The following is a 25,587-nucleotide window of genomic DNA, read 5'->3' as shown; positions in this document are numbered from 1 at the left end:
GGGCAGGATCACCTCCTTCAACCTGCTGGTCACACTCCTTTTAATGGAGTCCAGGATATGGTTGGGTTTCTGGGTTGCAAACGCACACTGCCGGCTCATGTTCATTTTCTCATTGACCAACACGCTAACAACTATAGTCAATATGCAAAAATGAACAATTTTAAGGAGGGATACTCTTTAAGAGGAATACTCGTTAAGAATATCCTTCTTTTCACAGTCAAAGATGGTTCTCTAAAGCAGTCTATCAAGGTGTGAGAAACTGGAATGAAACCTAATATTTGGAATGATTTTTTAAAGTGCAAGGAACAGGAGTATTTTTAAACATAGAACACAATTTATTAATGTGTGTTTACATTATTAATCATCAAGATGGTTAGTATATTTGCATTATTCCTACCTCTTGTCAGGTAAAGCCATATGTCACCTATTATTACTCACTATCTTCTGACCAGTTAAAATATTTCTTGTTAAACTTAAGTTTCTCCCAGCAGGACCTATCCCTGTAAGAACTTGGGAAACACAAAAGTGACACTTAAGTAATATATTGAAAATATAAGCATCTTCAGTTTAGCTTTAGTGCAAGTCAATGTACAATACTACATGCATACAAATAAACAGATGAATTAAGTTAATTTTCTATAGAAAATTAAAGGGTGTAAAATGCATTTAACATTTTCTCTTATTTGTTCACTTAAAGCTTAACATATCCATGACAAATTAAAAATGGTTACAGGAAACTGGCTACACAGGATTTGGAGAAGGCTGAGGTTCTGAATGACTTCTTTGCCTCGGTCTTCACTGGCAAAGGCTCTGACCAAACCACCCAAGTCTTGGAAGGTAGACGCAGGGTCTCTGAGAATGAAGACCTTGGGCCCACTGTAGGAGAGGATCTGGTTCGAGACCATCTTAAAAATCTGCACGTGCACAAGTCCATGGGACCTGATGAAATCCATCTGCGGGTCCTGAAGGAGCTGGCAAATGAAGTTGCTAAGCCACTGTTGAACATATTCGAAAAATCATGGCAGTCAGGTGAAGTTCCCAATGACTGGAAAAAGGGAAATATAACCCCCATTTTCAAGAAGGGGAAAACAGATGACCCGGGGAATTACAGACCAGTCAGTCTCACCTCTGTGCCTGGCAAAATCCTGGAGCAGATTCTCCTGGAAGGCATGCTAAGGCACATGAAAATCAAGAAGGTGCTTGGTGACAGCCAGCATGGCTTCACTAAGGGGAAATCCTGCCTGACCAATTTGGTTGCCTTCTATGATGGGGCTACAGAACTGATGGACGGGGTAGAGCAGTTGATGTTATCTACCTGGACTTGTGTAAGGCGTTCGACACTGTCCCACACAACATCCTTGTCTCTAAATTGGAGAGACATCAATTTGATGGATGGACCACTCGGTGGATAAAGAACTGGCTGGATGGTGGCACACAAAGAGTTGTGGTCAATGGCTCGATGTCCAGCTGGAGACCAGTAACGAGTGGTGTCCCCAGGGATCGGTGTTGAGACCGGTCTTCCTCAACATCTTTGTCTCTGACATGGACAGTGGGATTGAGTGCGTCCTCAGTAAGTTTGCCGATGGCACCAAGCTGTGTGGTTCGGTTGATACGCTGGAGGGAAGGAATGCCATCCAGAGGGACCTTGACACGCTTGTGAGGTGGGCTGATGCCAACCTCATGAAGTTTAACCATGCCAAGTGCAAGGTCCTACACCTGGGTCAGAGCAATCCCAGGCACAGCTACAGGTTGGGCAGAGAAGAGATTCAGAGCAGCCCTGCAGAGGGGGACTTGGGGGTGTTGGTTGATGAGAAAATGATCATGAGCAGGCAGTGTGCGCTTGCAGCCCAGAAAGCCAACCGTATCCTGGGCTGCATCAAAAGGTACCTTTTAGCTTAAGGTGTCCCTGCCCACGGCAAGGGGGTTGGAACTAGATGGTCTTAAGGTTCTTTCCAACCCTAACGATTCTATGATTCTATGAAAGTAGTATCAGAGCCTATAGTTTGGTCCTTAACATGCATACTGAAGAAGATAGAGTTCACAAATATGGTTTTAAATAGCATTATTCTTCCATTAGGAAAAGGAAAAAAGATCTGATATCCTACTCAGGAAATTTTATTCATCTAAAGGAACTTTAGAAAATTTTCCTTTTTTTATTGTTAATTTTCTTTGTACTTGTATCTGTTTGATACATGCCAGACTGAGATTAAGTTTTTGTGTAGATGTATATGACTGCTGATGCAGAAGCCAAACTGAATCCTTTTCACTACAGATGCAGTTAAAATGAATGAAACTAGCGTGTTAATATTTCATTAAAGGTAAGCATATACTGTTTTACAGATAACAGAAAAAAGGAATGAGAACCTAAGCAAATGAGAAATCGATCTTCCTGTGACTCATCAGGTCATAAATCATAAAATCTTTTTAAAAAGACTGTTAATGAAGGAAAATTTCATTTGATATAAAAAGTATCTTAATTTGGGTAGTCATTATAAAGGAGAACCCATTCTTGTGTCATGAGATCAGTGGGTATCTTCTAGCTAATTCCAGCAGCCCATTAAACTTCCTTTATGAGTGAAATATCATGACACATAACAACAATTCTAATTCCATCAGATTTTCAGCAGAATTTAGATAATTGCAGTTTTTGTCTTGTAATCTTAGGATGATAAACACATAACTCAAACACCCTTTTTTATTCAGAGTTGTTAATACACTATCGCTTCGCTATTGCTGTTCACGTTATTCAGGAGCTTGTGTGAAGATCCTATGAATGCTGCCACCAGTACCACTGACGCTCCGGGTCATTTCTTCAGGCTCAGACACAACACTGAAGTAATATGTGCTTGATCCTTAAAAGCACGTAGGCACTTTGTTCACACTATCGCCATGGCTTTGTGGCTATTTAATCCCATCACCATGAAGTACAGTAACAGCTGTGATGCTGGTACTCAGAGCACCAGAGTCCAGTTGTCCCCTGCCATCAGGCACAGGCATGCCCTTAACCTCTCCTCAGTCCACCTGGGCCACAGAAGTTAATATACTGTTCCTGTATTCTGATGCTCAAGCAAATATTTACATCTCTACCAATATTTGTATAATGACCCCAATGTCCCCTGAATAGCCTTCCAGTGTTTTATATTCCTCATCCTCCTTGAAGAGTGAATTCCACAGAGGATGACTGAGTTTCTGTGTAGTGCATTTTCTTTTGTAAAACCATAGGAGCAGTTAAGGCTCCAGTCATCATGTACCTATTCAGAACTGCTGTGCTACAATAATCTACTTTTATGAGAGTTTGAAGATGAATATAGAATAACATAATACCCAGCTGTGCTGTTATGTGTAAAGCCATCCCATTAATCATACTCAGTTTTACTTTACGGCTTGAAAGTATGCAAAGTGCTGCTGACATTCAGGTGCCTTAATACTGGCAGTTGCACACCTTAACTGCATTTTAAAAGCTATATTCTCAAGAAATTAAACACTCAATCTTCTCCTTTCCTCCAGTGGAGATGTTAATTCAGCACCTTCTGATGTCAACAACATATGCAGAACAGCCTAAAAATCTAAGTAAGCAAATGAAACCTCAGGATACCAGCTTCCATACCTGAATATAAAGTGTTAAACACAGTAAGAAAAAAAAAAAAAATCAATTATTCTGTTTCTTAACAGATTATCTGAGCTGATTTAGCAGCTGTATTTTTCCAAGAGGATACTGAACACAATTAAAAGTGCGTGGTTAACCTACATCATTGTGGGGAGCGGGAATGAGATTATTCTGGGTTCAAAAGAATAAATCCATGCTTGACTGATGTTCCATAAAGAACTAAAAAATTTATTAAGATCTGGGGTAGGTTGCAGACATTAGAGTGCAAACAAGTAAACACTCAGCAATGCTCACTTCTTTCCTGAATCTGATAGCGTTGATGTGACGTTGGATTTAAACTGTGATCAAGCAACTAAATTCAAATATAAAAAAGAATATGTTATAAGGTCAGGAAGAGAGGAAACTACCGTAACTAGTTACTACACTTAATCTGATAGTTCGTAACTCCACTTTTCTACTTAATCATCAAGGCAATACCTCAGATGAGAACCAAGGGAGTACTGTGAAATAGAGATTTTTCTTCAAGAGCAAGGAAAGTGCTATGACTCAGAGGAATTAAATTGTGATGCACCTTTCTAAAACAAAGCTTCTCACAGAGAAAAAGCAGAATTCAGAAGTCAGGACATTTTTATAAAATTCCTGGGGATGAATTTAAAAAACTTTTTTGTTCTTCTTGTTCAGAGGAAAAGTTTTGTGCATTTAATTTATGTGGACAAGAAATTTCTTTTAAAGGACAGTTACACAGTATTTTTGAAAAGGAAGTTCTGCAAATACTCAAATTTTATTCATTAAATTTCTGCAAATGTGTTAATATGATTTTATACGTGCAGAGTTCTATATTTTATATCATGATTATGATTAGGGATTATAATCTGGCAAACTTTGCAAGGTATTTCTATTTATGCTTACCACCAAGGCTAGACATTTAAACTAGGAATTACATAAAATTATGTGAATTTCACACACACAGAGTATTGGTTGCATTTCACTACTCTCTTTACACAAAGGGTGGAGAGGATATGGTGAATTCTCTTGCAAACTTTAAAGATTAAATAGATTAAAGGAGGATTTTTGTAAAATATATTTGCAAGTTTGGGTAAGATGTGTGATCCCATAGGCTTGAGATCACACATCTCACCGAAGGTTGAGGACATTATGTCCTCAATTGTAACATCCTCAATTTCACAACTGCATGGCACCATTCATCTGAATTTGTCTATAGAAGTCTATAACCAAATGACTGTCTACTATTCAGCAAAAACAAGAAACAGGCTCTAGAATCATTATTTGCCAAGATTCACAGGTGCCTCCTGTAGAAAACTTCTTTATAGAGCTTCACTCCTCTACGTTAGGACACTAATCTATTCAGTACAGACAAATTTTGCCTTTCATAAACAGAGGGTCTATTTTTATCTTTGAAGTTCATCCAACCCCAAGTTGCAGCAACGCTTAGAAGACAGATATAGATATCCTTTATAGACTTCCTTTTAAATATTCACCGATGGAAACCTGTTTTTCTACTGTTATCATTCAAAGCTGAGGATTCTAGGTTTTATAAACTTTTTCCCATCTCTTAATCCACAAGTAAAATGTTTCCTCTCCAATGCAATTGATGTTATATCGAAATGTGAATATACATAGATAGGCAGTTTATATATACAGCAGATGGTCAGCAAAAGAAATAAAAAATCACTTAATGTTGAAAATCTTCACTCGAGTAGCAAGGTTCATTAACATTTGGACTGGACTCAGCAAGCAGGAAAATGCTACTCAAGTGTTTTGCAAAGTACTGAGGGCTAAAATGGTATAGAAAGTCTGCATGTTGTCTTGGGATTCGCTGCATTGGTCTCTACTCAGAGCTTATTTAACTGAAGTTTTGTAGAGAAGCATTAGGGAAAACACTGTCAGCAGCTTAGCTATCCATTCCACAGTACCTTGCTCACATCTTGGACATATTTGCCAAATATCTCATTTATATTTATACTGTATCTTAGCCATCACTCCAGGTATTACCTAAACCGGTAGTGCTTTCTGCAGATAATACATTAATGAAGTGATCTACACAGATGGTAAGCTTTCAACTTGCATTAAAAAAATCATCAGTTATTGTTCCATTTTTTTTTCTCCAAAATTAAGGCGACTTTGTCCAAAAATGTGTAGAATAATACATTCACAGTTTCAAGGGCATGATGTCTTTTGGTTCTTTTACAGTCAATTCTAGGATTTCCTCTCAGCTATCAACCAAAAGTTTCTTAACTGTGGAAGAATAAAAAAAAATAAAAAGTAATAAAAAGTTAAGATAATAATTCTGATTTCAGATTCTATTGGGATATCACTGTTTAAAATAAAGAAAGAGAGTCTTAGGAAATATAATTAACACAGTCCGAGCAATATTGAAAGAGATTTCTAATTGCTGTTCTTTAGAAGGGTATGCATTTTGAAAAGTTAATTTCTTATTTTTTTAACACAAATACTTACAGATTAATTTTAATTGACGTAACAAATCCTGATTTTTGCTGCAGTTTTATGTAATGAGGAGAGGTTTGAATGCATATTGAAGCAGTTCCTGCGTCCTGGGTTCAGCTGTAGCAGTCATTTTTCTCCTTCTTAGTACATGGTGCAGTGTCGTGTCATTTGACTTTAGCCTGAGAACAACACTGGCAACACACTGGTGTTTTTAGCTGTTGGTAAGTACTATTTACTCGAATCAAGGACTTTTATTCTCATGCTCTGCCAGTGAGGAGGGGCACAAGAAGCCAGGAGGAAGCAGAGACAGGACACCTGACCCAAACTACCCAAAGGGGTATTCCATACCTCAGCAAGTCATGCCCAGTATATAAACTGGGGGCAGTTACCCAGAAGCGCTAGGTCACTGCTCGGGTTAGGCTGGGTGTTGGTCGGTGGGTGGTGAACGGTTGTATTCTCTTCCCTTGTTACTTCCCTTATCATTATTATTATTGGTGGCAGCAGTAGTGGTTTGTGTTATACCTTAGCTACTGGACTGTTCTTAGCTCGTGGGAGTTACATTCTTTTGATTCTCCTCCCCACCCCTCTGGGAGCAGGGAGAGGAAGAGGCTGGGGAGCAAGTGAGCAGCTGTGTCATTCTGGGGCTGAGCTTAAACCACGACATTCCTGTTATATGGGTAGAACAGGAACTATTCATCTAAGAATCTGAATGACCAGGAAGTCAAATAAATAAAGGAAAATAAAAAATAAAAACCTCTGGTTTTCTCTTTCGCTAAAACCTGGAGAATATAAATTTTGTGGTAGATATGACATCAGCTTCAGAATGGGGGAGAAAAACTAGACTTTCTGTAAAGATTGCATTTATTTTTATAATTTCTTAAATTTTCATAAATCTATTTATTATTGAAAAATAAATACAGAAAAGGTGATTCTGGATAGAATTCAGAGGAGGGTTTAGTTTGGTTGGGTTCATCCTTAATATCTCAACAATTGAGAGAAGTCATCATTTGTCAAAGATAATAAAATAAAACCATGTTAGAAAATTAACAAATGTCACCTTCTGTTTGGAATGCCAACATTTTTTATTATTTCTGCTCCTTGCAATACATTAGTAAGTCCTTTATTTTATACTTATCATCTACGGTTCCATATATGGGTGTCTAGAAAACTGATAATATTATGACTGGGATAATTTCCTGACAAATTAATTGGAATTAATACCTTCTGCAGCTGTGCTGTATCAGCTGCTACTTGGGGATTTTTTTTTTTAATGATCTATGGTCATCAATTTTAAACTATACCACTGATTGTATCTTTTTAATATGCCTTAGAGTTCAAAAAAGCACACAATAGGTGGGTAAACTTTGTATGTTTTAAATCAGCATTTGCCCTCAAACCATTTGAAATATATCATGTGAGATCCCCGTATGTGATTTCTATTTCCACATCATCCTGTAAATAAAAGAACCTTCCTGTCATTTGCTCCAGTGAGGTGTGTGTTGAAGCCATAGAACACAGATCATAGAATCATAGAATAGCTAGAGTTGGAAAGGACCTTAAGATCATCTAGTTCCAACTGCCCTGCCATGGGCAGAGACATCTCACACTAAACCATCTCACCCAAGGCTCTGTCTAACCTGGTCTCGAACACTGCCAGGGATGGACCATTCACAACCTCCCTGGGCAACCCATTCCAGTGCCTCACCACCCTAACAGGAAAGAACTTCCTCCTTATATCAAATCTAAACTTCCCCTGTTTAAGTTTTAACCCATTACCGCTTCTCCTGTCACTACAGTCCCTAATGAAGTGTCCCTCCCCAGCATCCCTATAGGCCTCCTTCAGATCCTGGAAGGCTGCTATGAGATCTCCACTCAGCCTTCTTTTCTCCAGGCTGAACAGCCCCAACTTTCTCAGCCTGTCTTCATATGGGAGGTGCTCCTGACCCCTGATCAGATGCCTAAGCCATTTGACTTTGTTGTTGGTTGTTATGCAGTTGTAGGATATGGAGACAAGCATTAAACTCCAAAATACTGGTCAAACTATGAATGTAGAAGAAGAAAACTTGATAGAAAGGCAACATTTTTTTTCATTTCATATGTTGCTTTCAGGCCCTGATCTCCTTCCGTTGTTGATGAAATAAACTTCATATACATTCTCTCAGCCTGATGCTTTTCTATTTCCTGCATGGAAAAAAAGACTTTAATTTTTTTTTTTTTAAGTAATGTTATCAATAACACAAGTGCTTTGTACTTGTTCTCTGTGGTACATGTATGACACTTTTCTAAAAGAACGTAAATAGCAGGAAATTGCTGGGAAAAAAAATACACAGATGTAGGTCGATGCCTTTTGTGTGATAAATCTTATGGAAAGTCTCAATAATAAATAATTGCTTTTTTTTATTTCAAGAACCATATAAAATGAACGACATAAGTTTATACATCAGTAAGAAAATGTGCTCTTCACAGGCTATAAGCATCCATGGCAGTTAATGATTGCAATGAAAATAATTATTCCTAATGAGCAACTTCTGCCACTCTTAAATTTTCTGCTCTCTTGTTTGGTAAGCAGTCTGAAAACAAATGATCCTATTCTAGCTACAAAAAACTTGGTCAACCTGAAAAAGAGTAGCAGACCCTATTCGTGAATTTTTTCTAACTCTAGGTTTATCTAATAATCTGCTGCTTATCAAATACTTGAAATATCTTTTGTGGTAGAAAAAATATCCAAGTCGTATGCAGTTATATCAGAAACAAGGTTATACCTCACTAGATATTGCCACATACCAGACATAAGCTGAACTGAAAACTCTGGAGTTAGTGTTTGCTGGGGTCTCTGAGTGCAGCCGTTGAGCTACATTAAGTTCATAAAAAATTCTGTCGGGAATGTAAATGTTCTGACAACAGAAAATATGAGGTGAATGCCTCAACAATAAAGCTTTTCCCTGGGTGACATCTGTCCACACAGCACATGTCACCACCACAACTGGCGACCTTGTTGATGCTCTCAGCCAAGAAGCCAAGGAATAAAACACTATGGATTTTATTATGTATCATGAACTTGCTATGATCCCTACCAGTGAAAGCTGAGACATGTTGGCAAGACAAGGCAGGCCTGGGCCTGCTACATATCCTGTCTGTCTGGGAGCACATCAGAGGGCTGAATGTGTGGCACTTCTCCGAAGTGCTCAATTTATTTAGAAACTGGGGAAGGCAGGAAGGGAGAAAGACAAAGGGAGGGGACTGTCAGTAGAGATGTTGAGTTTGCTACTTGGTATCCTTTGGGGTAAATGAACTGTACATTGTCTTCACCAATTTGTACATAGTTAAATGTGTAAAATACAAGTATTAAATTATTAATTTGAAAATATAATTTTTCTGAGAGATTTTCTGTTTCTAAAAATTAAATATAGTTGCATATATTTTTTTACTACTCTTTCCATATATTTTACCTTTGACAGCATCCATAGCAATTATTCACAAACTGAATTCTTATCTAGCAGTTCAATATCAGAAAAATTAAATGTCTCCCTACCCTTTACCTTTCAATATACACCTTATTCTTTCTAGTCATTTATTTTGCTCTTATCAAGTGCACGTAAGAAAAGATAGAGTACATATTGCACCAAATATTAATGTAGTTTTAGTTTATAAAAGACATTAAATAAGAGAGAATAACTAACTTTGAATAACCTGGAAGCTGATACATGAGAGATATTTCTTTGTGTTGCAAATGGAAGAATAGCATAGTATGAAACAGCCATATCAAACTCTGAATAAGTCTTTTCATCGTCATATACGTGCATTTTGATCAAATAGGAAATTTATTTCCAGGAGTATGTAATTTGGAAGTACTTAAGACACAGTGGGACTAGTGCATTCTGCATGTTGGAAACAAAGGATTTATTGCTGGAAGCAGAGGGGAGATCTCAAAACAGTTTTCCAGTACTTTATGGGGCCTACAAGAAAGCTAGAGAGGGACTTTTTACAAGGGCATGTAGTAACGGGACCAGGAGGAATGGCTTTGAGCTGACAGAGGGGAGATTTAGATTAGACATTAGGAAAAAGTTCTTCACTATTCTCCACACAAGGGTGATGAGACACCGGCACATGTTGCCCAGAGAAGTTGTAGCTGCCCCATCCCTGGCAGTGTTCAAGCCCAGGTTGGACAGGGCTTTGAGCATCCCAGTCTAGTGGAAGGTGTTCCTGCCCATGGCAGGGGGTTGGAACTAAATGGTCTTTAAGGCCCCTTCCAACCCAAACCATTACATGATTTTATTATTCTGTGATTTCTTTTAAAGTAAAAAAGTAAACATGAGACAATGCAAACAATTTAGATGCAGTACTTTTCAAAACTTTTTTTTTTTTTAAAAAAAAGCTTGAAAACCTACCATCTGCAAGACTGAAACTATCCAATCTCCAAATTTATCTGCAGACAAAGCTATTATGTGTCTTTAACCTTCAGTGTCATGTCTCAGGTCATCACAGCTAATGTCTGGCAGTTGTTGTCCCCTTGGAAAGCTAGTATCTCACTTTCTGAGCGAGCTGATAGGGTAAACTGCATATGACTTAACACACATGAGAAATATAAGATGCTTATATGTGTCCATTTCTATGTCAAATATCTCATAGTTCTTTGACTTGTTTAATTCAGAATTTTTCCTGATTCAGAGCTTGAGAAGTTAGGTTTTTTTTCAGAGTGCTGTCAGACATAATCGGACAAGCAGAGACCTCTTTGTCAAAATGAGGCATCAGAGCGATGAAACATTTTGCCTGAAATATGGATATGTACAGCAATATCCTCCTACCCCCCATAAGTCCAACGTTTGCCTTCCCTTTTATTCTGCATTCATTTCAAAGCTTTCCTGTGCTTTGCATTAATACCAGCTTTCCACAGAGGAGATATGTTTTTACCTTACATAGGACAGACCAGAAAAACATTTATGTTACAGCAATTCATCCCAGCCTGAGCTGAGAATGGGGCCCCACTGTGACATGTGCAGTACAAACACATACTGAGAGACAGTCTGTGTATTTCTTCAAAGAAATACAATAGACAAAAGACAGCAAGGGAGATGTGATATTGTCAGCCTATTGTCAGCCCTGTTGTACTATAGTGGGCACAGACACAGAGACTTTGGTGACTCCACATGGGAAGTCCGATGCTGGAGACTAACTTTCAAGGATCATTCATTCTTAGTTTTCTTCTGTTTTCCTTATAACTCATAGATGATAAAAGATATGTCCTTATGGTACGTTTTAGACTCTTCTGCATCAGAAAATTCAATGTTCAAATATGCTTTTATGATGCAGCTGAAATCTGAAAGATATTGCAACTTCTGGATTTAGGGGTAGCCTGAAGCCCTGGGTGCTCCAAGATGCAATATCTCATTGTAGTGTCCTTGTCTGACCTCCGGATGCATTTGTGGTGTACATTATCATGATGCTTGAAGGTATCTTCTCACATGATGGCCATCACGTCACATGTCATGACAACAAAGACAGATCAGGCTAGGAGCAAACAGAAGATGCCAAGCTCAGAAATGTGTGCCAGGATCTATCCGCATGTCAAGTAATAATTTTAAAGTGTAGGCTTGCAAGCCTTGTGAGTCACTGCAGTGTTGGATCTGATGTTGTTTCTACAAGTGATTCATGTAGATATATGACTAAGATATCTATAAATTTGGCCTGAGGGAAGGTCCTTTACAGCAATTTGGTCACAGTAAAACCAAAAGGCCAAAAGCAAGCCCCTTAGTATTATAGATCTGCGCTGGGGACTGAATGTGTTAAATACTGTATTTTAACAGCCAAAATCCTACTGCACCTTTTTCTTAATGTGTTCTTTTCTATTTTGATACCACATGGCTATTTAAAATAAAATGCTATTTTAAGCTACTTGTGTTTTATTGTCTTCAAATTTTCAGGTTCCAGTGCTCGTAACACCAAATTCATTACAAAAGTTGCCTGGGGAAAAAAAAAAAACAAAACAGAGTTTGGACATCTGTGTTGGAAACAGTGAGGAGTTTTGGAAGGTGGAAGGGACAGAGGCAATTTGTAGAGAAATAAAGATTAGCAGATCTAAAGGAAAAAAAAAGGATCTTCTAGGTACTATTTCATGTAGGAGAAAAGGAAATTGAGGCCAACTTTCCACTTTTCAGAACTAGATTGTGTAGAGGAAATTGATCTTCCAAAGGAATATGTTTTTTCTGTTTGTATCACCTTGTTACTCTTAGAGCCCACAAGAAAGAGATGGACTCTAAAGTAGTCATTCTTCTTGAGTGAAATTATTTCCTTGAGTCATCTTCTGCTGTTGCACTTCTCAATAGTGTCTCCTTTGCAGTGTTGCCTGAATATGCAGCAGTATTATACAGTATATATGGGCAATATGTGGAATGAAGTCACATTTCATGCCAATGTTTTGTCCTTTTAAAGTATACACTGTTTTCCAGTGCAACAGTACTCTTAATAACAGTGACTGAGTAATCAGATTTTAGTATTGCAAGTGTCAGAAGAAGGTGTAATGCAACATCGTGCAATATTAAATTAATATCATAATACTCTATTGGTATAACTCTTTTCATGTCAGATGATTCCTGCTAAGACAATCTTTTTTTTTTAACAGTTTGCATCATGTTTCAAAATGTGAAGTATGATTATTAAAGCACCACTATTAGGGTACAGTTGCACTGATAAGTAGTCCATAGTTTAAAAGGACAAAACATTGTTATGGAAGATGTGACTTCATTCTATATATTGCACGTATGGTACTTCCAGAGCATGGCAGCAGGCATACTCTTCCCCTGTGACATCAATATAACCTGTCTGCTAGTTTCACAGCACTTCATCATATGGTGAAATTACTTTGTTCCAGTGTTGCTGTTCATAAAAAAAAATCAAATGCAAAGTTGTGGGGAGGCTGGAAAAATGTTCATGTATAGCATATAATCAACAACAGTCCCTTAGGAGTATGTAATAAATTGCTGCAACATTAGGAAAACAAATCTCCTTGAGAGAAAACATATTACAAGGACAGATGCTAAGAGCATTCTACCCTATGTATATGCAGCTATAAAAAATATGTGTGAAAACACAGATATATACAAGAGTTTATCTTAACTTGTCATTGCTACCAAACCTATTATTTTCAGGCCTGTATATCATATTTTTATGTCTGTCACGCTAGTTTTAAATTGCTCTAATCCCCAGTCCAATTAAAGGTGTCACCTCAAAGCGGATCATTTTATTTCCTTGGAGAAAAGATACAGACTTATTATTCAGTTTAGTAGAGCAAGCACTGCCAAAATGACCTTCCTTTTATCTCACATACTTTCATCTTATCCCCTTCCTTTTCTATGGCATGCAACTTTCAGATGTGCACCTTGGCATGTCAGATCAAATCAAACTTTATGCTATTGAGGCATTTCTTTACATTGAAACTTGCAAATTCATTTTTAACTCACCCATGCAATATCTTAATTGAAGCAGATCAAGACATTTTCTGGTATTTTTTTCTAATACAAAATAACGTGCAATCCAAGTATAATTTTCTTGTAATTTTTATTTCTTTTTTTTTTAGAAACATCTCTATGATACCTTGTACTCTTTTAAAATAAGATGTTCTAAAACTAGAGAGACTATTGCTTGTTTGGAAGTATCATATACATTAGACACAGTCCATTCAGCTGAGCTTTTGCTGGTTTATGCCGTCTTTCCATAACACAGTCTTCATCTGAACTCACTGTTCACCTTCATTCTAGCAGTCTGCCAAGTGATGTATAGATTTTTTTCCATTGCATCTAATGCCACAGATGTGCTTTGATAAGAAAAAAATTATCCTTGAGGTGTACTGTGAAACTTCCATGTATTGAACTTAGTGGCTTCCTTGGTGGAAGACTTTATGGCTTACTAATTCAGTGCTCATTATTCAATTATACTTATAGCAAAGCAATCTAAATCAGCTGATAACCAACTCTGAGATGTAAGAAACCAATTCTGTGTAACACCCTGAGGGCATGGGATTTATCTAAACTATCTTTTTTGGAGTATTTCATTTTGAAGCATTCTAAAGAAAAGAGGTTTCAAGGCCCCAGTATTCTGATGGACTGTGTTACAGATACTATAAAAAAGTGAGATATCTTAAATCTTTTTCCTGTATATGGACTGAAGAGAAGACTAAGATAAAAGACCCTTCTCTGAAATGTTTTTATAATATTCAGGCCCTGTTGTGCTCATAGGGGATGTGAATTCTTTGTGAAATTCAGAAAGAACAGAAAAGCAAGAAAAAGCAAATTCATGGCTGTTCCTCCTGACTGTGGTGCATTCTGTGGGAAATTCCGGAACAAACCAGAATTCTTTCTGCAACTTTTTTGGGTGATGCAGCCATTCACTGCCTCTGGTAATGAACATCTTCTAGGTCTACATTATCTCCAGACTATGTTTTTTTTAAAGAAAATCCTTTATGAAGATAAGGACATTCTTCAAACATAAAGCTGCTGAGAATGGGTTTCCTTTCAGAAAGATGGATTTTTATATGTTAATTAAAACATGTTTTGAAAGTTATTAAGTAGTTTTGTCTGTATTTGCCTTCATCTTGTGTTACCAGAATAAGAACCATTTAAAAAGTGGCTAGACTATTGGTATAACCAACATCTTCACTGTAAATTGCATGGTAATATTAAATATCCAGTCTTTTTGAAAATTAAAACACTGACATTTTATTTAAGATTAAATGATTTTGTGTACAAGTGTTGTACCTTCGTCTTTTAAGATAATATTTTTTTTTACCCGAGTTGCTCATAATCTTCAGTTACAGTTTGTTCCACCAGACTTTTGTTTTGTTATTATGTCAAAGAAGATATAACTTTTTTCCATTTTCTTTTTTCCAAAGGCAACTTACTGTTGGCAACTTACTGTTGCTTTACATTACCTTTCTCATTTTAACATTTTTGTTTATATCTTTTTTAAGTCACAGATTGTGCTGGTTAAATTTGACCTCAAGTGACACTTTTTCATTATGAAATGATACAAATAAGATTCATACATGCAGCAACACACTGTACTGGGTGCATTCACTCAATTGGATAACATTAGCCAAGGAACTAATTTGAATGACACAGAAAAGAATGAAAACAGGTGCTAACCTGGCAATTCCAAATTAAGAACTGAAAGCTTTTCCCTGTCTTCAATGTTTTTCAGTAGTGTTTGGATATTAAATCCTATCACAGGAAATCATTACCATCCTTACAGAAAAATATTCTCCTCTGCAGCTCAATTTATATTTCTTTTATGCTCTTACGCATAGATATTCCAGTTTTCTTATTTTGGGTCCATAATTTGGGTGGATGAAAGTACCTGCTTATCTTCAGCTCAAGTTCATGACAGGTGTTTCACTGTCAGCAGTTCATAGGTAGGATCAGGTCTTCTGTTTCTGTGATTTTCAGCTTCTAAGCATATAAACATTATGTTTGAAAAGAAATTTTACTGTTGTATTAGCCAAAACAGAAACAAGAACAAATTTCATTTTCCATAACACAATGCCAAATTTATAACCACAACTTTGCTTGCTGCTTTACTTCTTCCCACTGCCATGTGTGAGTTACGGTGTCCTATATTGTCCTCTACGTATTTTGTCTTTGAAAAATTAGAAGATTCAATCCAAAGGTGATCTTAATGTGAAATAATGCGCGCACAGATATCACCTTTCAGAGCAGGTGAGAGCCACAATGCTCAGTCTAAACTGTGAGAAAGACTGCCTTTCGCTGCTTGGAATAGAACATCGCATTTTCACTTCATTTGAGAAAGAGGCTGCTGGAATCAAGAACTTGGACTAAGTTAATGACTATGCCAGTCTTTTCCTCAAAGTATGTATACTAGACCACAGATACCATACACAAACTGCTTCCAAAGATCAACAATTGTTCCTTACAACTTATGGCCCTACTACAGAAATATGCATGATGAGGTACAGCATGTATATGGCTTTACACCCCAATTCCTATAAAGCAAAATATCTTGTGCTTCTAGGACTGTTTCAACTACCTTCCTATATACATTTTTCAACACCTACCTATTCCCACAAAGCAAAATGTATTGTGGCACTAGTAGTTTTTCAATAACCTTCCTATATAAAAACTGCAGCAAGATCTGGCCATCTAGTGGAGTAACCACTGCTGCACGTGGTGGGCTCTGGCCAAGCAAGCAATGAATGAGTATATGATACTGCAAGTTTTTAAGGTTGATGTGTCAATGCAGTGAGAACATATTAGTAATAATCATTTGAGCCTTCTGAAGCTGCAGAGCCTCAAATTAATTCATGGAGGCAGCAGCTCACTTGGTAGCTTACTCCACAGACAATCAAGTTTCTTTCTCAGACTGCTTTTTTTTTTTCTCTTGTTTTTCTCTTTATCTCTTGACATTGAATGGTTTCTCATTCCACCCCTATATACAACATGGGAACATATTATTGCCATAGCAAATTCCGTGCTCCTTGTTGATTTTGAATTTTCAGTCAGTATTTTTCTTTGAGCTCAACCAGCAAAAACTTCACTGATTACAGAAAATGTATTGATTAATTCAGGTTTAAGTTTAAAATTCATATTATTTTTAAACATTACACTCACCATTACTATAATAGTTTATAATGGAAATCTACAGACTTTTGGTGTTTCTTGGCATGATTTGACTTTCAGGAAAAGGAACAACGGTTTGTTTCATGTTAATGAAAGAAACCTTAAAATCTGGAAAGAGCATCTGGAACTTGAAAAGATTTGCAATGAACAGAATAAAATAAAAATAGTAATACTGTTCCCATCCACAGTGTATAGAAAAGTGCTGCAGTAAATAAGACATTGTACTGACTGCTAGTGCAGACTGAAAGCAAACTATTTATACATTCTTCTAGCTGAAGAATATAAGCTGTGTTTAAAACGAGACACGGGAACGTAGTTTTTTTAACTCACATGCCATTGACTCTTTTCTACTATGAACAATGATGTTAGGGGAGGATTCAATGATACTTTGGTTCAAGGAATAGAAAATCGAAATATAAATATAATTTTGCTTTATGATTATTAAGTGGCTTGGTTCTTTGGGAAATATGGAAGAAATTGCAAGCAATTCTGTCTAATTGATTAACTGAATCTCATTTAAAAACAATCAAGCAACAATTGGTTTCATATTCAGTAACAAAATTTTGATTCCAGAAAAAAGAAATAGGTATTTTCCTTAATTATTTATAAGCTTGACCATATGTAGGAGCTCCTTCAAGTGTGAAAACTGTTTCTGGCATACTAAATAGTTAAATCCCTATAAAATACAGTCAGTTTTAATGAATTACATTAAACTTTAAGAACAATCCTCTCAACTTCATGAAAGAGAAAACTAGCTATCACTTTCAACATATTCCTTCACAAATCCTTTTTATATACCTTCTACTGCCTCGTGAAATACAATGTAAAATTAAACAGCACAATTACTGTGTTTTTACTAACTGCCAGCATCATGACCTTTAGTAAAAACTGAAGCATTGGCTCTTTAATCTGTATCTGAAAAGACAAATGCCCATAAAATACAATTTAAAATAGTATTTATATCTCCATTAACTCAGTCTAATTTCTCTTTCCATAATAAAATTTGCCCTTAGCTATCAATAGCAGAGCTCAAACACTGATCTGAAGGAGTTGTTTGGAAAGCCTTTGGAAAGGGTTACATTGTGTTCCAATTCCCCCTTCTCATTTCTTTGGCACCTAGAATATCATTAGCACACGAATCGGTGATTTTTGCTTTTATTTTCATCTTCCCTTAAACATAATTTTAGTACTTGATGTTGGTTTTCTTATTCCATGCACTTTCTGCTGAAATGTCTGGTTTTACAACCTGAGCAATAATTCATGTTTCTCCATTGCATTACTCAGGTATTCATTCCCTATTGCATTACCCACTACTCATTTCATGCTTACCTGTTAGCAGTTCTGTACCAAAAAAAACAAACAGTGCCTTGTTTGGATTAGGTATACTGTTATCATGAGAAGTACCTGGATATTATTCTATCAATACTTGTGTTTCCTTTCTTCTCACTATATCTCATCACCACTGAGATTCTTTTCCTGTATCCATTCCTATATTTATCAGATTTTAATTTTTTTTTAAGCAGGTTTAGAAATCAAACCAGTGTCTGTTGAACTTTCCCCTCACTTCTCAGTTTAAAGCTCTTCTTATTAGCTGTAAAAACCTTGATGTAAGAAGAAAATTTATCCATGTAGTCAGATGTAATCCAGCCCTTGAAAATGTTCTATTTCAGCTAATGCATTCTACGGGCTAAGTATTCCCAAACCTGCCTTTAGCACTGATCTGTGAGCCATCTATTTATCATCATTATGTCATCATATGTCCAATCTCTCTCTGCAGTGACTAGAAAAAAATTTAGGGCAGTCACTAAAATGGGACATATTTACCTTAAAACTAAGTCATGACATTCCTAAGTTAGAGATGTATTGCAAAATCAAGCTGTTATGAAAGTTTAGTACAGCTCCCTGTAAAACAGGCAAACTCATTGCTAGTAAAACTTGTTATCATAAAATGATAGCATCATAGAACACCAGGTTGAAGGGTCATCTAGTCCAACTTTTCTTGGCAAAAGCACAGTCTAGAGAGTACTCTGTCCAGCTGATCTTAAAATTGTGCAAAGTTCGAACACTTCCTTGGAGAGATTATTACAATGGCTGCTTATTCTCATTGTGAAAATTTTAACTCACGTCCTTCCAGGGAGTAACCTGTACCCATTATCCCTCGTCTTTTCCATGTGACTCCTTGTAAAAAGGAACATGGTGGTAAGGTCTTCCCTAAACCTTCTTCTCTGTAGGCTGAACAAACTCTGTTCTGTCAGCCTTTCCTCATACGGCAAGTTTCACAGTCCTTTGGTCATCTTTGTGGCCATTTTCTGGACCCTCTCCAGCCTGTTGACATCTTTTTCGTGCAGCACCACATCTTTTTATTAACAAATAAACTCACAAGTTTATTTGTTAAAAGAAGTGTATCCTTCAGAGAAAAAGAAAGGTGTGCTGTGATCGATCATTTCAACTCATCTTTGCTTTTTATACCTCTATTCATTTGGATTCTATCACTGCCACTTCAGATAACAACCAAAGATTGCCCCGAAACCTTACAGTGGTAATTTTGGAAGATCTGATTATATTAAATTTTGATAGGGGAAAAATGATGTTAATTTTGTTGTGTTTCTTGTGTTTTTTAAAACTCAGTTTCTTCTGAAGTCTTTCATAGAATCATAGAATAATTAGGGTTGGAAAGGACCTTAAGATCATCTAGTTCCAACCCCCCTGCTGTGGGCAGGGACACCTTACACTAAATCATCTCACCCAAGGCTTCGTCCAACCTGGTCTTGAACACTGCCAGGGATGGAGCATTCACAACCTCCCTGGGCAACCCATTCCAGTGCCTCACCACCCTAACAAGACAGAATTTCTTCCTTATATCCAACCTAAACTTCCCCTGTTTAAGTTTTAACCCGTTACCCCTTGTCCTATCACTACAGTCCCTAATGAAGAGTCCTTCTCCAGCATCCCTATAGGCCCCCTTCAGATACTGGAACGCTGCTACGAGGTCTCCATGCAACCTTCTCTTCCCCAGGCTGAACAGCCCCAATTTCCTCAGCCTGTCTTCATATGGGAGGCGCTCCAGTCCCCTGATCATCCTCGTGGCCCTCCTCTGGACTTGTTCCAACAGTTCCATATCCTTTTTATGTTGAGGACACCAGAACTGCACACAATACTCCAGGTAAGGTCTCACAAGTGTTGAATCATCTCTACTAGAATGCTCATTTAAGTCATGTCCAAGAAACACAGGACAAAATTTTGAAGTACTGCAGTGACTATATAATTTTTCTTAGTGGAGTGTTTTCTAATTGTGAAATGACCACCCAAGTGAAAAATGTATTTTTCTTTTCAAGTACCAGATCACAAAACAAAGCATGATATGTAGAAAAAAGAGGGCACAAGAGCCATAACAGCTGTCTCCTCCTTAAAGGAAAGCGGAAGGTTTCGCTAAGTGCCACCAAAAGGCAAAGAAGTATTGAAGAAGCCTTAGCTTGCAAAAGGAGAGCTGAAAGCAGGGGAGAGTAAAGTACCCTTTGCAGTTCCAAATATAGATAAAATATAGATAAACTGATAAATTAACAGAAGTACGTGCTAAATGCAGGATTCACTGACTAGGCCCACAATGCTTATGGTCAGAAGAATAACTTCTTAAAAGCTCATTCATTAAAATTTATTCTAGTGTCTTTCCACTAACTTCAATGGAGCAATTTTCAACCAGCAATCAACTATAATCACTTTATGTTAATATAGATTGGGCTAGCTAGTTTTCAGAATCTTTCTGTTTCTAGGAAGGACTAAACCACTTCTATTTTCTTTCCTTATGTGTCCTTTTAAATTGCATTTATATCTGACAAATGAGACAAGAAATCAATAGTATGTAGTATATACTGTATATGAACTGTATATGTTCTCAAAATAGCTGTGCTTGTTTCAGAATAGGTATTCAGTATTCAGTATGCAATTATTTGGCACTGTTACAATTGGCCACCTTTCATTGAAAACATGGTTCTGTAATACAGAGGCAGACCAAATGGGATGAATCTGTATGCCGGAGTTATTTTAAAGTTGTCTCACATAACACAGTCATATACAAATCAGGTTTTATCTTGACCTTTCACACCATATTTAAGAAAACATGAATGAAGCAATATTGAAAGCTGGAAAGGTTCAACTCCTACAAATATAAAGATTGCATACTGTGAATGTTTCGTATGCTGTACACATTCCCATATCTATATCCTTAAGGAGAATTTAGTATCAAAATAGCAGTTTGAGTTTCTAAGGTTTTCATAAGTGTTCTTACCTCTGCCTTGGCACGCGGATGAGTGGCTGTTTATGGCATCTCTTACTAAGGCCAAAGAGCTTGTGAACAGTTTTCTGTGCCTTGAGGAAGAGTTGCTTCATGCTGTTTTCTAGTTGTTCATAGCGACGTTGAAAGTTAGAATCCATTGTCCACAAATGCATTACAGTAGATGTGTTCAGGAAATAATTCATGGGCAGCCTTTTCATAAATAATTTGAATTCATCTAAAAAAAAAAAAAATGTCTTTAGTTACGTAGCTATGGTTAACTTCTAATTTATTTTTTCTTGAACTATTTTTTTCTAATTTTGAAGTTTTGCAATTTTAGAATTTAATATTTTAACTCTTTTAAAGTAAAGATAGATAACTACATTTTTAGTGGTGACATTAGAATAAAACCAGCAAAAGACGATATTTAGATAATTTTTTAATTGATGGTAAAACAAATGCAAGCACTGTCAAAATGTCTTTACCAGAGTAATATGAAGATTAAGTAAGAACCAGTTTCATACCTTCAAATCTAGAATCTGAAAATAAACAGGCATTTAAAAATCAATGTATACTGACTTATTTGGAGGAGATAAGAAGCCATCTTAAAAGGAGTACATTCTAATACTTAGGAAAAGCAAGTAAATGTTATTTTACAGGACAGCTCCCTTTAAGGCATGTTATTTCACCTGAGACAGCCATTAAGAATCAGGCTTTCAAAAGTATTTAGAATTGAAATGGAGTCTTTCAAAGCATTTTAAGGTACTTTGATACTTTAAAAATGTCTTCCATGACTTCTTTTTGACTCATGTCCTTACCTCTAAAGTGATAAAAAGGAGTTCCTAAATCACAAGATCACTGTTATAGTGAACATACTATGCTTTGTGATTTGTTCTTGTAGCTCAGTCCACATAAGTTGCATAAACTGAATCCTATAAGCAGAATCTTCTTAATCATTGAGTCTATTTGCATAAGTAGGATAATTTACAAGTTTATTTGTAAATTTTGAACCTAAACGAAATTCCATTTAAAAGGGTTCTGATTACTGGGGGGAAATGAGAAAATGAGTAGCACACTTGAATGCATATATTTATCCCTATTCTTTCATGTATTCATATATCAGTACATTTTCCTGTCTGTCCTCCTGCCCTCTGCTATCCTCCTACCCTTCCCAAGTTTTTTCTTCAGCTTGCTCCTGCAGTCACTCATTCCACAGTTTGGCTTTCACCCTGACAGATGCTCCTTTTGGGTGGTTTACACTTCAGCAGACTATGTGAATGAAGTGATCCAACTGACTGAAGTAGCCTTGCCCTTAAAACTAGAGTTAATCATAGTATTTAACATTGCTATAATTTGGGTTTGCTCATAGGAGAGGGTTGATTGGGGAAAATGTTTTATGGGTAGAGAAGAAAGATCTTTTCTAAATAAGCTAGAATGACCCTCATCCATATCCTGAAAGACAAGAAGCCATGAAATTGAACAGCCTATTTTGACATAGTATTTCCTGTGATGGATGAATATTCATCAGAAGATAAAAGGCATTGAAATGTCTTTTGGAAGTAAAAAAAAAATGAAGAGCAAGGGTCAAAGATGATTATTTTTATATTTAATAAAGTGGTTTTAAAACAGCATCTATGATCTTCTTGGAAAGGTGTTATTTAATTTCTCCTCATGCCTTCTTTTTTGGGAAAAGGAAGTTGTCCACTACACTATTCTCTCCTTGAGGACTGCACTGCTGCCCTCTGCTGTCCCTGGTATAAATTAAGGAATTGGGGAAAGGACCTGCTTATTTTATCAAGTGTTCAGACCATCTTATATTTTACTTTTTCCCTTCCCTAATTTTTTCTTAGAAGTAGGGTTTTATCCTCTGTCCAAAAAAAAATAAGTATCTGTTTCTGGGTTTGTAGCTTAATAATTGGAAATAATAGGAGTATTTAATAAATTGATTAATAAGTATCTCCATGAGTCTCATTACAGTCTGGGGAAAACTGGTCCTTGTTTTCCCTTTCCCAAGTGACAATTATGTCTTTGTCTTCTCACACTACACTTATGACTCATCGCTTTCTTCAAGTCTTGCACAGATGCTAGGAGAAAGGGTTATGTCTGGCTGGTCTAAAGGGGACGCAGACCCGTTGGCTTGATAAAGCCTTCCAAGCCTAAAGAGTGCATTTACAAGTTTAACAAACTGGCAAACTGGTAGTAAGGAAAAAAAAAAGGAAATAAGGTTAACTGAACTGTTATAAAGTATGTCATTTGAAAAAGCAGAGATCTGCAGTTTGTATAAATCAGCCAAGATCTAGTGACTGCAGAGGAGTATACTTATACACCTGGGGAGCATCAGATCCATAAGCCACATTCCTGACTACCTGTTTTAATTGCTCACTTCTCATTTCCCTTCTGTTCTTCTGTGACACTGGTATATCTGCTTAAACTCAGTTTCATGAAACCAAAAATAAACTTAAATCTCTGAGGAGATAATATACTCAGAAGATGCCTTTTTAGTTTTCATATTGCTGTAATAACTTTTTAAGAAACATTGTCAACTTGCCGTCCTTTGCACAATGATGATAAGCTCTACAGCTAACAACTAATCGGATGCAGTGTTTAGAAGTGATAAGGAGGGTTTATACTCTTTAATAAGCAATGCAAAAGCATTTTGAATAGGAAAATTCTTCTTTTTCTCTCTGTAATAAACATCATCTTTGACTATCCCTGTGCCTTGTATGATCATGCTAATGAGAACCATAATACAGGTAAAACAGAGACAGAGATAAAATGAACATGGTTACATAATGGCTTCTGCAAAATAGAAGAAAAGATAATGTGCTCGTATCTTAAACAGACACATTTCATGATCTGTGAAACTACAACATGAACTCCTAACACTGAGAGATGATTAAACTATTACACACTCATCAACACACAACCAGGCATTCCTGAGGATTAACAGCCAGTATTACAGTGCTGGGGGCTATAGAAGTTGCTGCTTTTAAAACATGATACTTGATACCACATATGATATGCTTTCAGCACTTCCTCGTTTATTTTCACAACGATAGGGCATGCAATACCTTTTTTGTTTTTTTCATATTTTTAGATAACTTCAAATACTGGGGAAAAAATGTAAAACATTATATGCAGTGATTGATCAAAAAAGTTTAACTTTAGTTTTATGGCTGGTCATGTCTGGTTTTCACTTCCCTTGTTCTGCAAGGTAAATCTTCCTTGTATTAATGGTGTCTAGAAATCGAAATATTATATCATTTTCAATGGCAAAGAATAAATGAAAAATATCACAAGTGGAGCAAAGATTATTACTGAAATCAGATTAATATCAGACATATTTATGCTGTAATACCTAGAGCTACTTAGCTTGTAACTTGGATTTTCAGTGTTATTCCTTATCAAAGCAGGGCTTAATGGTGGGTACAATGATTAGCATTCTGCATATAGAGCTAGCAAAGATCAGAAAAATTCAGTAAGCCTCATCAAAGGAAGCGACAATGCTTGCTACAAGAAAAAGAGGCACCTGCTCTCTGTTGAAAAAGAACAGGACCCCTGCCACAAATATTTTTCATATCCTTGATATTTTGAATTAGAAGGTCTGTACAAGACTATTACACCTACAGGACCATGGCACATTTTTGGTTTTGTTACAGCTGAGGTTGAGTGGGTTTTTTGGAATATTTCAGGCCATCAAAATATCTTGTACTAGCTTGTTTCCTAAAATCCCTTTCAGCGGATCTCTGGAAGCATCCCAGAAGTCAACAGTTTTATCCAGCTTGGCAATGCAGAACACCAGGCTAATAACAATACCACGGGCTAAAATCCGACTGTGCAACATAATGCTGGTGACATTAACATGCCACTTATTATCACTGCACTTCTTTTTCTATTTTCTTTAGATTAAACAGATCAAGTCTATGTCTGAGCTTTCAGACTGTTGTACCCAAAGTTTTCTTTTAAACTAAATAGCAGCTGTTTCCTCAGTGTAACAGAGATTATTTCAATTCTATTGGTGTTATAATCAGAGGAATTTTCTCACAGCCCAAGATGCACTCTGTATAAAGACAGAGAACAATCTCAGCTTCTGTAGTCAGGATAACATGAGCAGGAGGATAAAACAATAGTTCCTTTAAGCCATATCTTGTGCAGTGTTTTTTACCCTTTCTTACGTATGCTATCACAGACATGTCACCAGTGCCACTGATAGGCTCAGCTTTGGGCAGTCTTTTTTGGAGCTGGCTGGCACTGGCTCTGCCCAACAGGGGCAGTGCCTGCTGTCTTCTCAAAAGAGGCCACCCCTGCAACATTCCCCCTTAGGCCCCAATTACCACGCAAACCCAGTATATCTTCGGAAACATCATCCAAGAGGGCTCAATCCATGATTTTCCAGGGACCAAGATGAAGCTGATCAATCAGTCGTTCCCTGGATCATGCTTTCAGACTTTTTTCATGAATGGCATAATATTTGCCTTTCTCCGTTCATCAGGGATCTTCCTCAGTCTCTATGATCTTTCAAAACTAGCAGAGAGGCCTTACAGGCATATCATCCAGCCCTCTCAAAACCCACAGATACAGTCTGTTGAAAACGATGGAGTATCACAGATCAAATCCTC

General features: G+C 36.8%; 1 protein-coding gene across 4 annotated transcripts in view; it reads right to left on the bottom strand.

Moving 5' to 3' along the window:
- The window catches only part of BRINP3 (BMP/retinoic acid inducible neural specific 3), a 209,899-nt gene that overhangs the window by 23,665 nt on the left and 160,647 nt on the right, over positions 1-25,587 (bottom strand). For all 4 annotated transcript variants that reach the window (XM_061451748.1, XM_061451751.1, XM_061451749.1 and 1 more), the window contains one exon: positions 20,984-21,206. In XM_061451748.1, coding sequence (XP_061307732.1) covers positions 20,984-21,206 — 223 coding nt within the window. The remainder of the gene's footprint in view (positions 1-20,983; positions 21,207-25,587) is intronic.

The sequence above is a fragment of the Pezoporus flaviventris genome, unplaced genomic scaffold (assembly GCF_033815535.1).
Source record: "Pezoporus flaviventris isolate CSIRO_AGI_PZ_B2104156 unplaced genomic scaffold, CSIRO_AGI_Pfla_v1 ptg000013l, whole genome shotgun sequence".
Classification (NCBI taxonomy): domain Eukaryota; kingdom Metazoa; phylum Chordata; class Aves; order Psittaciformes; family Psittacidae; genus Pezoporus; species Pezoporus flaviventris.
Note: the sequence above shows the minus strand (reverse complement) of the source record. Positions and strands in the feature narration are given on the sequence as shown.